We start from the raw sequence: 17,261 nt of genomic DNA on the forward strand, positions 1-17,261 counted from the left end.
ATTTAGAATTAAGCTCGCTGGACTTAAATGAAGCCAAACATCTTCATAAATCGATCGAGATTCAGCATCAAAGACTTGACCGGGCCCTGAACCAACCTGTATTCTACCACAGAACCAGCATTTATACTATATTACTTTATATTCTGCTAGTAGCAATAATTAGCTACTTTATGGTGCAGAAATTCCTGATGCCAAGAATATCTAAGAGAAGCCCACATCCAGACGAATCTATGACGAAATCCTGCTCAGAAATCGTCCTATAACGACCTCACCACTCCTGTACCATCCTTAAGCTCGTTTCTTAGGAGGGAGGAGTTATGGAACATATAACCCCTTACTATAGTATATTTTATTCCTTAGTTTATAGAATATGATCTTTTGCATTGTTATCATTTTTACTTTAGCTAAGAAGTAATTTGTATCGTTTTAATTAGATAGATTTAAGCATTAGTAGAGTTAAGTCACAACGCTGTAACGTTCTTAAAATAATTTTTTTTAAAAAGCCTTTTCGTCTTTCAAATCTATAACTCGCTTGCCGCTGTATGTGGAAATTTGGTGATTTAAAGAATCCAAATTAAAAATATTAATTATTATTAGTGTTTAGTGTAAATACAGTATAAAATAGTTTTGATTATTAGGTGAGTTTTTAGAACGATGCAACTCAGTTTCTGTTATAATAATTTATTATATCACTTTATTTTTTTCTGTTAAAATTAAGTAATCACTGGCAACATGGATATTAAGCATGTTTATCAACAAAATATCTCCTGTGTAGATGTTGCGCTCAATCCAAAGCAGCCAATGTTTATTCTAGTGTAATCACAAGATTAAACGAACTTACCTGAAGTGAAGTTCAATATTGATTATATGAAGGTCTCGTCGAAGTAAATAAGTTTAGTGTAGTACCCTTATCTACATGCTTACGACCACACATATTTAAAGCAAAAATTCCAGTTTTTTTTGAAAAAATATTTCTTATATATTAATACTTTAGATACGACCCATACCTAATAATAATAACACTTTTTGAAAACATTCAATAATTTGGTTAAATACATAATAATTATAACCTTTAAAACTATCTAGTACAAAACGAACAATAATTACAATTGAGGCAAAATAACCTTTCTTTCCTAACATTTTTGTCATAACCTGACCAAGAGCGGACAAACTGGCAGCCAGTCGTGATTATATTGTTGCCAGTTTATTATCCCTGCGCTCCACCGATTCATGAATGACTTGTTTTACATAATATTTAATTGTGGCGGGCCTAAGCATGTACCATTTTCTGGAAGGGGATACTTCTCCATTACGTTTTTAAGAACAGTCTCTTCAAGCCCATTTCCAGAAATATGTAACCATCTCTTTACAATCTCTGGCTGAATGGGTTGACCATAAGAACTTTCATTATTCATATCGTTTCCCGAAATATCTAATAAACCTTCATCTAAAGACTTTGAAGTTTCAGCATCCTGTTGGCTTAATACCGTTGGATCCTCTTCATCATTATTAAGGGTCAACCCTGTTATAAAACGTATCTTGGTAATTTACCTATTATTATGTAGGCGTTTAATATTTATTTATTAATTTCATTCGAAATGTTAAAGCATATTCACCAACAATATACTTTAATACATCAAATGACAATCGGATATAATTCACCAATTTTATATCCTACACCAAGATAGAGTAATCACCACCGTACTCTACCGACATGTTGAACTAGAGTAACCACCACCGTATCCCATTAACATGTCTATATTATCTTTATGTTGGTTGAATAATTTGGAAACAAATTTCCCGTAACCAAGTATTGTTTAAATTTTATTTATCTGTATCCTCTACATTTTTCTCGTTCCTACTTTTTATCTCACTTCACGAACTAACCGAATAATTATCTACCTCACTATTGTCACTATCCTCATTTGAACTTGTTAGTACCCGTAATACTATCTTTTTAGGGGTATTCTTATTTTCTTTTATCCATGCGTTTAAGTAGAGATAAATTTTTCCCGCCACTTTCTTCCGAGCGGGAACGAGATCGACATCTCTTACGCGTTTTGTTTGGCATTTTTTATTTTTCAACAAGTGAATCGTATCGCACACAAATAAAGACTGAATCTAGCGGATTGCTCATGGGACGCGGGACGAGGAATTCTGATATTTTTGCTTTAAATATGTATGGTCGTAAGCATGTAGATAAGGGTACTACACTGAACCTATTTACGGAGACGAAACCGTTATATATTCAATGTTCTAAGCGTTTCCGTGTTCATTTCAACACCGTGCGGTCGTGAAATCAGCACAGAAATGTAGCGCAATATTGATTTACAAACACGTATTGATTTCAACATGCGACCTTCAAATAGGCATGAATTTATTAAATTCCATCGTCGCGCCGCTGGCGGTGATGCGCCATGCGCCAGAATCTGCAAAGCAGTGTTTAATCCGCGTTTGTTTATTATTTGTGGTTTTAAGGTTACTTTTATGTTCCTATGACTTTAATCTAATAATTATGAAACAGTTTAAAGTTTGTTTTTCAAAAATTACCAATGATTTTAGGGTTTTAAAGTTCGAAAGAACTTCTTCACTAAGTTATACTTCTTCACTAAGAAAGTTCAGTGTTCGTTGCATGATATCGCCAGTTATGATGAAATATGTGGTTACATTATAATCAAGTTTTCGACAGAAACAAGCAAATTGGATAATAAAAAGACGTTTTTCAAAACCCGTACGTTACGATTTTCGATAAGTTTTCGTTTGTCAAGTGGCAGAAAGAAGTAAATCAAAAAACAAAGCCCAAGCAGCAATAAGAAACTTCAATTGCGGGGCAAATATAAACGTAAAATTTTTAAAAGTGACGGAACATATTTTAAAAACATCATCTTTATTGAAGAGAGGTTCGAATGTCGCTATACATATTAATTTTATTCATTCGCATAGAGTAAATGTCGCACAATCTTTGAGACATTTGCGTTGCTTTGACATTACGAAATAACTATTTACATCCTACTTTGACTGACATGAATCTACTGGAATGACAACTGCAGCAGCTAAATCATATTACGAGTTCAGCATTATGGAAAATTACAAGGAAGAAGTTTATGTAACATTAGCTAATACTCAAATAAATCCACCCAATTGTCAACTAACTCATTTGTATGAACAATGGTGACTCTAAAATTACGGCGGCAGAGACAGTACTGACATATTGGATGTTTTAAAAAGAAAACAAATATAGCTTCTGGAGTGCAATATTAATTTATGTGCTGTGGAAGATCCCATCATTTGCGTTTTAATTACTCCAATAATGCAAAGAGTTTACAAGGCGGGATTAGCTGACGAAATGCTATTTATCGATACAAGTGAATCGTGTAATCAGACTAATACTTGTGTGACTTTTATATTCGTTGGTAATGAGGTTGGTGCTTAAGGTATAGCTAATCACAGCACAATTAACTCTGGCTTTTCGAACAAACAAACATTTTTTGAAAAAAACGTGCGGCAAGTTATTTCAACCAAGAATAATTATGACGGATGACAGTAGCGCCGAGAGCAATGCATTAAGAGAGGTTTTTCCTAACAGCAGGTTATTGCTTTGTATATTTCACGTTACTCGGGCATGGTTGAGTGGCGATGGTTGTGGCAGCATGAACACAAAGTTAAAAAAGAAGATCGGAAGACAGCTATGAACAGTTTTCGTAGTGTGATGTTTGCAAAGAAGAGATCAGAAATTAACTTATCAAATCTGCTAAATAGTGATAGAGTGAAAGAAAATCAGACATTAAAAATCCACTTTAGTAAGTTATGGGACCGTTGTGAAGAATGGTGTTTATCATATCGATGCGATATAGTTACTAGAGGTAACAACATATTTTTTTAATAATAACTAACCTAACCTAACTTAGCTTAGCGTAGCTTAATGTTATAACGAACTTATTTAATTATCGTATTAAGAAAATAATAATTATATGTACGTTCATTTTTTTGTAATACTTTTATTGCCCATTACAGCATTTCGACTGACAAATAAATCCAGCTTCGTGTTCACACCAAAGGTCGTTCCAGGAATATTTGTTGGCATTTTCTAAGAATAGTTCAACGCAACTTTCTATCTTTTTATAATTATCTGGTTCTCCTGGACCAAAATTAGTATAAATTAGTGATTTTCCACCTGAAAACCAAACGAACTCCGTACTACACGCTCCATTTCTTGTAGCAGATGTCCAATAGCCGTTATTAGGTCCAACTAAAATGAAAATACATGTAAGAGAAACATGTAGAATAATATCATTCCAATGCTTATACCTGTGGTTGAATAATTGGCTAAAATAGCTTCAATGGCGTTTTCTTCAGATGCTGAGTTTATTGAAATTAGTTCCATTCCATTCTGTTGACATAAAACACTAGCTTGGTACCAGGTTACTTTTTTAGTGCCGACTAAGTATTCCTTTGGACAGCTGCTACACTCTAGTATAAATAAGAATATAAATATTATCGTAATAGTAATAAAAACAATAATAATATTGCTATAAACAAATTCTAGTAAAGGATTTAAGATAAGATATGGTTGCCCATTTTCTAGGACCATTCAGCATTTAACCAAAGGATATCAAATATTTGCACATATCCAATGCAAACAAGGAGATTGATACTAAAATTATGTTGTGACGTTGTAACCTGTGACGTTGATTGTGGGACACTCTGTATACCAAAAAAAAAGAACTCATTTCTAAAACCATAAGACATACAAATGAATAATTAATTAGAAAAAATTATTTTGATAAATTTTAAAATTATTTTCCTTAAATCGAATTTAAATAGTTTCACATAATACCACACGCCACTGTCTATTTTATGAATGAAGTCGGCCATGTTGTCTCCACTACTGCATTCCCCTTACCTCAGGCCGAAGTGTTTCAGATCCGTCTGCCACACTGTAAATCGTTTTTTATTTTTTTTAAATAAAGCCAGTCACTCCACTTTCATTTTGGCTTGATTAGTACTACTGTCTTCAAGCATTTTTGCGGAAAAAAAAATTGACTTATTCATGTCAATCAATCTAAAAGGATTTATTTTTCTGGTTTGGCTTATAATGGCATGCCAGTCTTGAGGCACAAAGATATGCGAATAGAATTTGTAATCTATTTCCTCTACGGTAAAAGCTGAAGATGCGGTAATATAATTACACAGCAACGATAGCTTAATGTTACGATTCTCACCTCCGAATTGATCGGAATACGTAATAAGTCATTTGGATTTAACGAAATGCTTTATATTAAATGAAATACAAGACCTTATCTTAGAATTACTCCTTGAAGTTGGTCCTAATATATTATAACATTTTAAAAGTGATATTTCATTAAGAATAATCTTTAATTGAGGTATGCAAAATATCAATTTATAAACTCTGGTAATATCGTTATTTATTAATATATAAGGAACTGAATATCTAGTTAATTATCCTAGAAGCAATATATACAGTGTGGTGACTTTAGCTGGAATAAATTCAGTTAAAACTAATCAAAATTTATCTCGCAAAATTCCTGAGACCCGTTGAATTTTGTTTATTTTTTTTCACATTTCAAGATAGTTTTTGTATTTTTTCACCTACAGGGGGAGTCCAAATTAACCCAAACTTTTTTTTTCAAATGGAAAGCCACTTTTTTAAACTCTCATTGAAAAGAGCCCTTTTTCCTGATTAAATTGCCCTATTTACTTTTGTGATTATCTAAAGGAGAAAAACGAAAAAAAAAAACCATTAAATTATTAAAAGTCTCGAAATATTTTGTGTTGGTAAATTTTTTGCGTTTGGCTTGTTTTTTTTTTTTATTGGTATCGAGACATTACCTGACATTGTTGTGTGTAGTGTTACTGTTAAAGTGAATTTCAACCAGTTGTTAAATAAGTTAACTAATATTGAAAAAATGCCTTATTTATCCGAATCCCACAAGATTGAAATCTTTATGATGATTGGTTATGGGGACAGAGGTCGTACTCAGCTAGAGGTTGTCCACTTATTCAGGTATAAATATCCAGATTTACCACCTATTAACCAAGGTACGGGTAGTAAAATCGAAAGCAGATTTCGAGAAGTTGGGCACGTGAGGGAAGTTTCAAGACAAAGGTCTTCTAAAATCGATGAAAACATCCAATTACATGTATTGTTAGCGATGGAAGAAAATCCGGTAACCAGAAGAGTAGCTCGCGAAAATTTTATTCATCATAAATCTGTGCTAAAAATTTTAAAAAGTGCAAGCAAACGACCTTATTAAATGCAACCCGTTCAAGAGTTATTGGAAGACGATCCAGATCGCAGAGTTCAGTTCTGTGAATTAATGATGAACGCCATTGACGAAAATCGCATATCTTCGGAGTGGATCCTTTTTTCTGATAACATTGACATGGCTACATTCACCCTAAATGGCCATGTTAATAAGCAGAACTGTCGCCACTGGTCTGACGAGAACCCACACTGGGTGAGGGAAACTAATACACAATATCCCCAGAAAACTAATGTTTGGGCTAATTGGCAGGCAAGCTGTAGGGCCCATATTCTTCAATGATACTTTAACTGGGAAAAGATATCTAGAATTTCTTAAACATTAACTAGTTCCAGTCTTACGTGCCTTATATCCGAGTCAGTTTGATCCAGATTTTTATGATGAAACAATCTAGATGCAACAAGATGGTGCTCCCCCACATTATGCCCGTAATGTACGCCAGTATTTAGATGACAATTTTCCAAACAGATCGATTGGTAGAAGAGGTGCAATCGCGTAGCCGGTACGTTCTCCCGATCTCACCCCACTTAATTTGTTTCTGTGGGGACATTTGGAAAGTCAAATTTATATGAGTAAACCAGGAAACCTAGACGAAGTCAAAGAACGTATTAGGCAAGAAATCCGACAAATATCTCCAGAAGTGTTAGAAAATGTCAGAAACGAATTCTATTATCGTCTTGGGCTTTGCCAACAAGTAAATGGTGCTCATTTTGAGCATCTTATACATTAAACGTAACTTTTAATAATTTAATGGTTTTTTTTTTCGTATTTCTCCTTTAGATAATCACAAAAGTAAATAGGGCAATTTAATCAAAAAAAAGGGCTCTTTTCGATGAGAGTTTAAAAAAAGTGGCTTTTCATTGAAAAAAAAAGTGGGGGTTAATTTGCACCGCCCCTGTAGGTGAAAAAATACAAAAACTATCTTGAAATGTGAAAAAAAAACAAACATCGACGGGTCTCAGGAATTTTGCGAGATAAATTTTGATTAGTTTTAACTGAATTTATTCCAGTTAAAGTCACCACACTGTATACAGAGATTTAACTAATACTTCTATTTTTCTTATTATCAACCCTTTAATTTACAGAAAACAATAATACATTCAATTTTTTCTAGTTGATGTTAGGAAATGATGGCGTAAGTTGACATAGAAGGGAACTTGCTGTCGTTAAACAGCCTAAAAAAAAAGTCAAATGTTTCAAAAGTGGGATTTTGAGAATCATAAAGAGATGTTTTACGGTGGTAGCGGTATTCCCGTAGGTAGTCAGACTCTTCATAAGTCCTTCTAACCTATAAGTCTTTCGTAACTTTCCCCCAGGAGGAAATAATTAGTATCCTCCAGGAAAGCATGAAGTTAAGGAATATTGTTGACTAGCTGGATTGTGGAAGACGTAAAAAAGTATACCCAGGAACGTTCTAGTAAATCTATTTAAAAACATATATAGCCCTGGTTCGCAATAGTTGATGGGTACCCATGCCTATTATTTTTTGCCTTCGATAAGTTATTTGAATTTCCGAAGGTTAAGTATTGGTAAAATTGTTTATTTTTTAGTTAAATTATTTATGTTTTATTGTAATGATATTAAAATTTTCGTTGTGACAAATAAGTTTCGAAGGACCTTTGTATGGATTTTATTTTTTTGCACAAAAACGGTGCGTCGGAGCGCAAAATGCAAGGAATTTGTTTTATTAAAAATTAACAAAATATTTAAAAAAAATGTTTCAAAAACAGTGGCGTATCTTTTTTTTATAAAAAAATGAACATACATGTGCTGCAGCTCCGTCCCTGGGCAGGTCAAATCCCCACCAATTCCTCAAAAAGTTGCCTCACCACCTCATCATTTAAAACCTAAAAGTTTTATTCAAATCGCTATAAGCGTTTTTAATAGAAAAGGAAAAACTCGACTTTTTGTTTAAATTTCAACACCCTGTATCTTGAAAACGGCGCTCTTCCGGCCATCGGTGTCCTATCTCAAACTACTTTTTTATGGCTCCTGTATTTACTCTAACATTTTTGACCATTTGAAAGGGGACACCCTGTAGTTGTGTTCGTAACAAGCGTATATCGTAACAAGCCATACGATATTTTTTTAAAAATCATAATTTATTCTACACCAATAAAAATATTTAGCAATCGTATGGGAACTGCAAAAATCTTGTAAAAATAATCAATATGAAAATAGAAGTAATAATTGCAGTTTCTTGAAAACTTTTATGAATTTTGCAGCGGTGAAAAATTATAAAAAGATATGCTATAAATTGTACCTACAGGCCTACGTACATAACTAAAAATATAAAGAAAAAAAAATTGTAACGAGTTACTAAATTTTCTGTAATTCTCTTATTTATCTATAGAATTACTCGGTTCTTTTTTCAACTTAAATTAATAATTTTCAAGATTCATATTGATAACTAAGCTTTGCCCAGTAAAGTTAGGAAAGTTTTTATTTTGTTAATGAACGCGCGACCGCGTTAATTAATAATTTATTATCGCGTTTAATACCTCAGCACCGTTCGTGTCCGTGCCACCACTACTGTTACCGCGTTTACTAAGTACTGCGCATGCCCGTGCTCTATATAAAGCGATGCACGAGTTCGCAGTCGGCACGTCGGCAGTCCGCTGAGTCCGTTGAGTAGTAGTCCGACCGAGAAGACCGACTGAAGCGCCAGCAGTAACCGACCGAGGTAAGCCCCACAGTACCGTACATCGCTCCACCGCCGCCAGATCCTTCACTCCGGCGCTGTTGCCAGCATGAAGGTAGGTAAATCCCTTTTTCCTATTCCTAGTGTCCACAGGATACAAGGGTGCCGGACCGTTACGGGATAACACTGTGTATTCCTTAAAAAGTGCTAGGGGGCTACGTGTCGGACCGTTACGAGGTATCACCCTGCATTGGACATTATCTCCTTATTCCTAATATCCACAGGATACACGAGGTTGCGTGCCGAACCGTTACGGGTTAACACTGTGTATTCCTTAATAAAGTGCAGAGGGCTACGTGTCGGACCGTTACGAGATAGCACCCTGCATTGTATATTATTCCCAACCTGACAACATTGGCATCTTCTACCTACATAATTAAGACCGCGTCTACCGACATTTTAAACAGAGTTGGCCAAGGTATGAGCGACCGTATTAATTTTCCATATTAGACCGCTTAAATATCCTGTGGGTGACATACCGCTTACCATTCCGATTAATACCGACCGTTTTATGCTTTATTTTCTCTGGGCTGTATCTGATCTGTTTATTCACTGCCATAAATTACCGTACCGCATTTACATTTTGCTTACTGACACGGGTTCTCTTCATTGCACCCTTCCTTTTCCCGCACCGTACCGTATTGAATTTGGCCGTATGTAAGACTTATTGAGAAGTGTAAGCAAGGAGATGACATGTTGGGTTTGGGGATGAATAAATGTGATTTTGTTAAAATGTTGCCTATTATTTTACTTACACAGAAGAGCTGGATTACTTTCTCCACTGTTTAAAGGCTACCCGATAGGCCGTGGTCCCTCATCCACATTAAACTTTAGGGTGGCGCCCGAGATAATGGTTGGACAACCAACTACAAACTTTATAAATAATCCAGAAGATCGAGAGGGGATTTAAAAAATTATTAAGCACCAGTAAATACCATTACAAATTTAATAAATAAGATTAAATTACAAAGCACATTTACAAGGTGATTAGTGCCAGCGATAAGATTTGTCGACGTAAGACGTATGTCAGGCTTCGTTCTATTAATCTAAAATATGTTGCATTTCTTAAAACTCTATTTTATAACTTTTTTCGTTTGCTAGAAGAATATAAAATAAATATGTTTAAAAATAACTAATATGCGGGGTTCCTAAAAGCGGTGTTTGAAATATTACGTTATTTCAAACACCGCTTGCAGAAATTTATATAATTTTTCCAGAGTAGCGTAAAGCAGCCAGAAGTATTCCAATACGAAAGAAGCTCAAATTAAATTAAAATCTTTTCATCTGAAGTTATAATCACAGCCATATTTACTTTAGATAAAGAAGGTTGTGTTATAATATTTCTAGTAAAAAAAATTATAAATAACTTAAATCTCAGACTCTAAAATAAGCAGAAATTCATCGGTAAATATATTTTATATAAGTTTTATATACAGATTTATTGATTAAATACAAATACTTAACATTTTTGTTTTCACTATTGATTATTTACACTTAAAATAACAAACAATGTCAGGCATTATCGCCTTCTGGAGTTACAATTTACTTCTTCAATATGGCACTAACTCTTTGTGTACTCATTTGATCTACAGTGCGAGTCTGTAACTTGGAATAAATTCGATAATAAGTAAATGGAAGCATGTTCGGAAAAACGCTCCGACGCGTCAATTAAGATTGCAAGTTGCGCATTTTTTAAATTTCTTTTATACAGGGTGTGCCATGTAGGCGGAACTAATACCAACTTTCTTAATTTAAATGGGACACCCTATATGTTATATTATATTATTATATTGTCAAACGAAGATAATTCATTAAAAAACATTTTAAATTTTATAGTATTAATATAAAAATCACTTAAAAATATTCGTTCGGTATACCAGGTCATTTACCCACAAATTGTGTAAGTAACAATTTCCTGATTGCATGATGAAATAACCAAGACATTTCCATCGTAAAAAAGATTGCAAAAGTACTTTGTCGACAGAACGATGGTTTGGAAAAAACCGGAAATTGTGCTGACAAAGAAAATTAACACCAGGGTACGACGAACGAAATTTGGCAGAGTTACGACCGGGTCTCGGGCAAGAAGAGGTAACCGAAAGCAGTGCGGAAAAGCTTTGTGAAATGTTTGCTCCAAGAATAATAATAATGTAAGTACAACATTTTATCATATCGAAGAAGATCACAAATATTGTCACTTTATTAAGTTACGTAACATTACTTTCACTTTAATTATAGAATTCGCTACATATTCCCATGTACTTAAATTATTAATCCTGTTATGTCGATCTTAGTTTATCCCTTGTCAAATTAGCTCTTTTATTTGGGTAACTCTACTTAAATCGTTATAATTATATTTTGCTGTCAATACAAGGTATTTAGTAAACTATATTTTGTTTCAATGCTAAAGCGTACCTTAAGGTCCCAGTTACATACAATGTATGTAACCGTCACACGGCCTTGTCCTAGACCGGGCCAACCCCCGGTGTGACAATATTTTTAGATTGCACAAAATTTCAGACATTTTTATGTATCATATGCCATACTTTTATTCACCTGTTTTTAAGTTTTGATTTTTTATTTTAAAAATGTACAAGATGTGCCTTTCCTGTCGGATAATCAGATTTAATCTTCTTTTAATTCTTTTACGAAATGGGCTATTTGAAACCACAAGATTGAAATCTTGATGATGATTGGGTACGGAGATAGAACAAGCACCCAAAATGAAGTATCCTGATTTACCACCAATATCTCAAAGTACTCTAAGCAAGATTGAAAAACAGTTCCAGGAAAATAGTCACGTAAGAACAATAAGTAGTTCTCGTAGATCTGCGCTTAATGAAGACACCCTAAATTAATGTGTTATTAGCCATTGAAGAAAATCCTAATATTCCCACTAGGCAGGTAGCGCGCGAATTGGAACTGAGCCACTCTTCAATAGTAAGGGTTCTTGAAGCAGAAAAATTTCATCCTTATAAACTAACAATTCTCCAGGAACTCAATGAGGAGGATGCAGATAGAAGAAGTGAATTTTGCCAACAATTTATGGAATTAATGCAGAGTAATAATCTTGTAACAGAAAACATTTTTTTTTCGGATGAGTTGACATTTATGCTGAACGGAGAAGTAAATCGTCAAAATTGCCATTATGGGGCACAAGAAAATCCATGTTGAATGAGGCAAGGCCACACTCAGAAAAAGTAAATGTTTGGGCAGGAATTCTATGTCAGCAAGTTACAGGCCCAATTTTCTTCGAAGAAAATTTCAATGGAGCAAGGTACTTACAGTTTTTACAAGAAGATCTAATTCCGAATCTAGCTGTTCTATTCCCTGATCCAATAGAAGCTGATATGCCGAATGTATCTGGTTTCAGCAAGATGGTGCGTCTGCCCATTTTGCAAGACCTGTTTGAAACTATCCTGATACTATTTTTCCAGGAAGATGGACTGGCAGGAGAGGATCCTTAGAATGGCCACCAAGATCGCCCGATTTGACTCCGTTGGATTTAGGAATATTTAAAATTCAAAGTTTATGTGACCATGCCGGCAAATATTGAGGAGTTGAAAACTAGAATAAGGCAAGAGTGTTGAAACATTTTTCCAGAATGCATAAGAAACGTTCAAAATGGGTTTGTAGTATGTTTAGGGCATTGCCAAATAGTAAATGGTTTACATTTTGAACACTTGTTAAAGAAAAAGATTTAAAAGAACCCTCTTTAAGATTATGAAATTTTTTAACTCCCTGTATCTTAAAAACAATCTAAAAAAGGTATGGCATATGATACATCAAAATGTTTGGAATTTTGTTATTATTTATTATATAACAAAATTAGTATCCCATGTTGTTCTATAAATGACTGTCAAACCTTTGCTCCGTTCAGCAAGTCGTTTAGAAGTTACATACTTTACTATCTTACTTACTTATAGTTAAATAGCAAAACAAATTTTATCAAAACGAAAAATTACAAATTGGTTTTTTGCTCCTGTTCGTGATCCCTTATGTTTTTTTTCCTTTGGTTCTCTGGTTGCCCTGCCCTGAAGAAGCCAAAAAGCAGAAACACGTGGCGGCAGGTACCATCTTTACTTGTTCTGCTTCCCGTCTTACGGAGTATCCCAATAAACCTACCTTCTTTTGCTATTTAATTCTCCGTGCTATCTTCAATTTTTTGAAATTAGTGATAATATTACCACCATTTTTAGTGTTAACTTTTTAAGCGAAATATCTTGTAACGGAACCATTTTGCCAATCCTCCTAATACTGGATGTAGATATCATAAATAATTATACTTTGGCTGTGGAGGTTTAATATTGTATAAACCCTTTAAAAATCTTTTGGTCATGTTCTTTTCTTCTTCTTTAAAATTAAGTAACATTGCAAGAGCTGATCTGTGAATATTTATATTAGAATAAGAGAAACCAGATTTAAATATTTCTATCAAAAAAATTATCATTTCATCTGTTTTTGGCGACGGATCCTGACTCGTACAATATTACCGTACATGCACCACTACCGTACATGCAACATCAGATCGCAAATTTGTAATGTGATGTCAATGTTATGTTACAATAATTTAATATATAACAATCTCAATATTCCATTTTACTCATAAAATGGCGAAACTTATAAATCGATAGTACCATTCTCTTGCTCTGAGTGTGCATAGATGGCATTAAGTACTTGCTATTTACCAATGGTTTTGGGAAACCACCTACGCATAGTATTTAAGGCCTTTACTTCTATTGTTAAGATAACTATGTATTTTGTTACTTACATAAGATTTTATTTATCATTTATTTTAATTGTGTATTATGTATCACCCGAATTGTATGACCTCACGATAATATAATTTTGTAGATATTTTGTTCTCCTCTATTATATACATATATATCTCCTACAGGAACTTACTTGGAATCCTATGCCATTGATCGTTATTTTATAATTTTCGTTAACTATATTATTTGTAATTTAAAGTAAGTAAAATAAGCTTTTTTTCTTTAACTTGGAATAGCGCGGGTTGCCCATGCTTCGGAATGTCTGTCTGAACATTTCAATATACGTTTATATTTCATGTCAATGGTGCTCATGCCTGTGACCTTGGCTGGGATTCTAAAATCAAGATTCGACACGATTACTCGATATGACTGATTCTAAATACAATTTTCAGTCGTGAGTGTCTTGCGGATTGTCTAGTTTTTAACGATTTGTTGACGACACGCTTGGGTATATCTTATACACCAGACGATATAGCTTCTTCCTTTTTAATACGTGCATAATGTGACAGCATCTTTTTTTAAACGTATTTGTTTCATTTATTGTTTACCAAATACCAATAGTCATACTTTAATAGTTATACCAGGTCAATATAGTTAATATCATAATAGTTATATCAGGTCAATCAGTTGTCAATAGTTATACCAGGTTTTTATTAGTATATCAAGCTTTCTTAAACACAATAACTAATATATTTAATTCGACCCTATTTTCCACAAATCCACAACCTTCTGTTAATAATAGAGGCAGAGGAAGTAGAGTTATCATTGAATGGGCAGTTTTATTATGTCAAGATTTTATGCCACAGATTATTACCAAAGAAGCATTGGACAAGATTTTAAATTTGGAATTAGCGAAACTACTGCAAGTCGTTGGATCCATAAAATTACTGAAATTATTGACAATCACCTTGCTGACCGATTAATTTTTCAAATATAAAAGATGAGAGAAATTAATTAATTAACATTTATAGAGAGATCTAATTTCCCTGGTGTTATAGGTCCTATTGATTGCACCCATGTTGCCATATTAAAACCAAAAGTGGATGAACACAAGTTGAATGATTATTTTTCAATGGATAGTGGTAGTTTTAAACGATATTTTTTTATTTTAAAGAAATAATATAGGCATATATTTAAATAAAAAAACACGAAGGCAAAAAAAATTAACAAAATAAATGAAAATTCTTAGTGTTTATCAATAGAAAAGACAATTGACGTTTTCATCTGTCAAATATTAGGGAAAATAACAAATATATACCAAGAAACCTAAATCAAATCAAATAAAACGAGTTTAGCCGACGACTGAAATTTAGAATCACCTTTCTCGTCACGACCGAGTCGCGATCGAATTCGAAGTCGTGATCGTATCGAGATCGAGTCGTGATTTTAGAATCCCAGCCCTTATTATGGTGACCTTTTCGGCCGGCATAATGTTGACGGATTGCGGGCAGGTAGTCAGATCAGATGGAATTACTATATTTTTAATAAGCTTTGTTTTCACCACAATGTAGATTCGCTGGACTTATTTAATTATTTTATATGATGTATCAGTATCAATATTTCTCTTTAATTTTAATAATTACAGTGTCATTTATGAAAAAGACACTCATTTGATTGTCTGGAAGCGTCATTTTTTTAATATTAAATTTGTTTTTATTTATTTATACTGTCATTTTTTAAGTTCCGGTGAATCTATATGTGGGTTACAAAGAGATCACGTTTAGCTTTCTTTCTGATCTGAACAGCCGACCCTTCAACTTGACTTAAGCCATAATATGTGCCGGCCCATATTTTTGAGCTTGTTTTTTAATATAATGAGTCATCCATAGGCAAGGCCCAAACCAGAGATATCACAGTAAATTTAATTCTCTCTTTATTTTTTTAAAATTTGATGTTCTTTAAATTTCATATATGTAAGGTCAGAAATTTATTGGTTCTGAAGCATGAGGTAATTTTCTTTTTGTTTTAGCTCATCGGCTGCCATATATTCATGCTATACATGTAGTATCTGTTCAAGCAGTATTTAATCTGCAGTAGATATTTAATCAGTCATTATTAATGCCGCTTGTTTAATGTACTGAACTCACTGAGGCTGATTGTGACCTAGAGGTACAGAGAGGGCAGTCGAGGATAACCAAGTAGGTTCCAGACCACCAGGAAACGAAGATACCAAATAAAGTGTTATCTTTATATTTCAACAACTTTATTTATTTTCCACTGTTCCTACACACGGAGGGTATGTTGGTAGGTTCACCTCGCGAATCGTCTGTGGCGCCCAATCGACCCACAATCTTTTGAGACCCACAACCTACCGACACCACCTTGGCATTCAGGGGATCAATCGTAAACCCCCCTAAGCTAACCCGTACAAGCTAGCCAACGGGCCTCAGCATAGCTGAGTACTTATATGGTGTAACCAAAGGTTACAGCATAAATTATTAATTGCAACAGGTTAACTAGAAATTAAAACTGAAGATCCACCCATGCCCTGTAGAGTTTGGCAGTATAGATAAGCCAACTGGAGACATTTAAAACAGTTGGTCTCTTTGTTTCCTTGAAATAATACCTGTTTTAGGTCCAGAGATTCTTCAGCGAGTGGGAGCGAGATTTCAGAGGTAATTTTGGCAGGTGTTAAGCTTATATTCCGGCAACTTTAAAAAGCTCTTTAGACAGCAAACTGTGGTTCGATAAAGTAAAAAGCACCAAGCAGATTTCTAAACTTAAAAGGTGCGAGTCAACCAGTCAGAATCAACGTCCAAGGCATGTCTTTCCTGAACAGGACAACTTGCAAAACTTTAAGAAAAATATCCAGACACCTTCGTAGCACTGGCGCTACTCGTGTTACTCGTGTACTCGTATCATAAGATCTCCCTTTTGTGTATGATTCTAGCAATTGTTATTTGCTAGAATCATAGCGCCTCACTATGATTCTAGCATATAAACAATACTTTTAAAAGGTTTGATGAATACATTACTGAGGGTAAATTTGAATTTTCTGTCGTTTATATAAAAGCTCTTAACTTTTATATTATATTTATTTATCATCCTCCCAAATGTAATACTAGGGAGTTTCTAACACTCTTTGAAATGTTTTTAACACTATTTCCAGTGAGACCAAAGTTAATCGTTTGTGGCGATCTCAATATTGATTATCTATCAGACTCGCATGAATCTGATAGCCTAAAAAATCTGTGGCTTTGTTTAATCTACAAATTGTTATTATACAACCAATAAGGATCCCATCATGCTCCCAAACATTAATTGATTACATCTGTTTAAATTTAGCCTCTGAACTAATAAACTCTGAAATACGAACTCTGAAATAAATAGGGAAAAAAGTTATTCGGTATAGTCTACAGCGATGCGAATTTTAGACGCTTTAGAAATGTATGCAATAAGACTGATTGGACGGTGCTGTATCGTTCTCTTGTTCCTCTTAACGACTTTAGTGACTTTGTTGAGCATTTTCAATATGAGTTTTCCCACGAAAAAGATAAAAATGAA

General features: G+C 33.9%; 1 protein-coding gene across 12 annotated transcripts in view; it reads right to left on the reverse strand.

Annotated features, from left to right (window-relative positions):
* LOC126745325 (C-type lectin 37Db-like) overlaps nucleotides 1–17,261 on the reverse strand; it is a 501,974-nt gene that overhangs the window by 449,874 nt on the left and 34,839 nt on the right. For 2 of the 12 annotated variants that reach the window (XM_050453098.1, XM_050453107.1), the window contains 2 exons: nucleotides 4,309–4,470; nucleotides 3,979–4,249 (listed from right to left, as the gene is read on the reverse strand). The exons of 7 other annotated variants lie outside the window; for them this stretch is intronic. In XM_050453098.1, coding sequence (XP_050309055.1) covers nucleotides 3,999–4,249; nucleotides 4,309–4,470 — 413 coding nt within the window. In that variant the 3' untranslated portion in view covers nucleotides 3,979–3,998. Of the gene's footprint in view, nucleotides 1–3,978; nucleotides 4,250–4,308; nucleotides 4,471–17,261 lie in introns of those variants that run through there. 3 more of the 12 variants (XM_050453103.1, XM_050453117.1, XM_050453102.1) reach the window with 2 other exon arrangements.

This window comes from Anthonomus grandis, chromosome 15 (genome assembly GCF_022605725.1).
Source record: "Anthonomus grandis grandis chromosome 15, icAntGran1.3, whole genome shotgun sequence".
Lineage (NCBI taxonomy): Eukaryota > Metazoa > Arthropoda > Insecta > Coleoptera > Curculionidae > Anthonomus > Anthonomus grandis.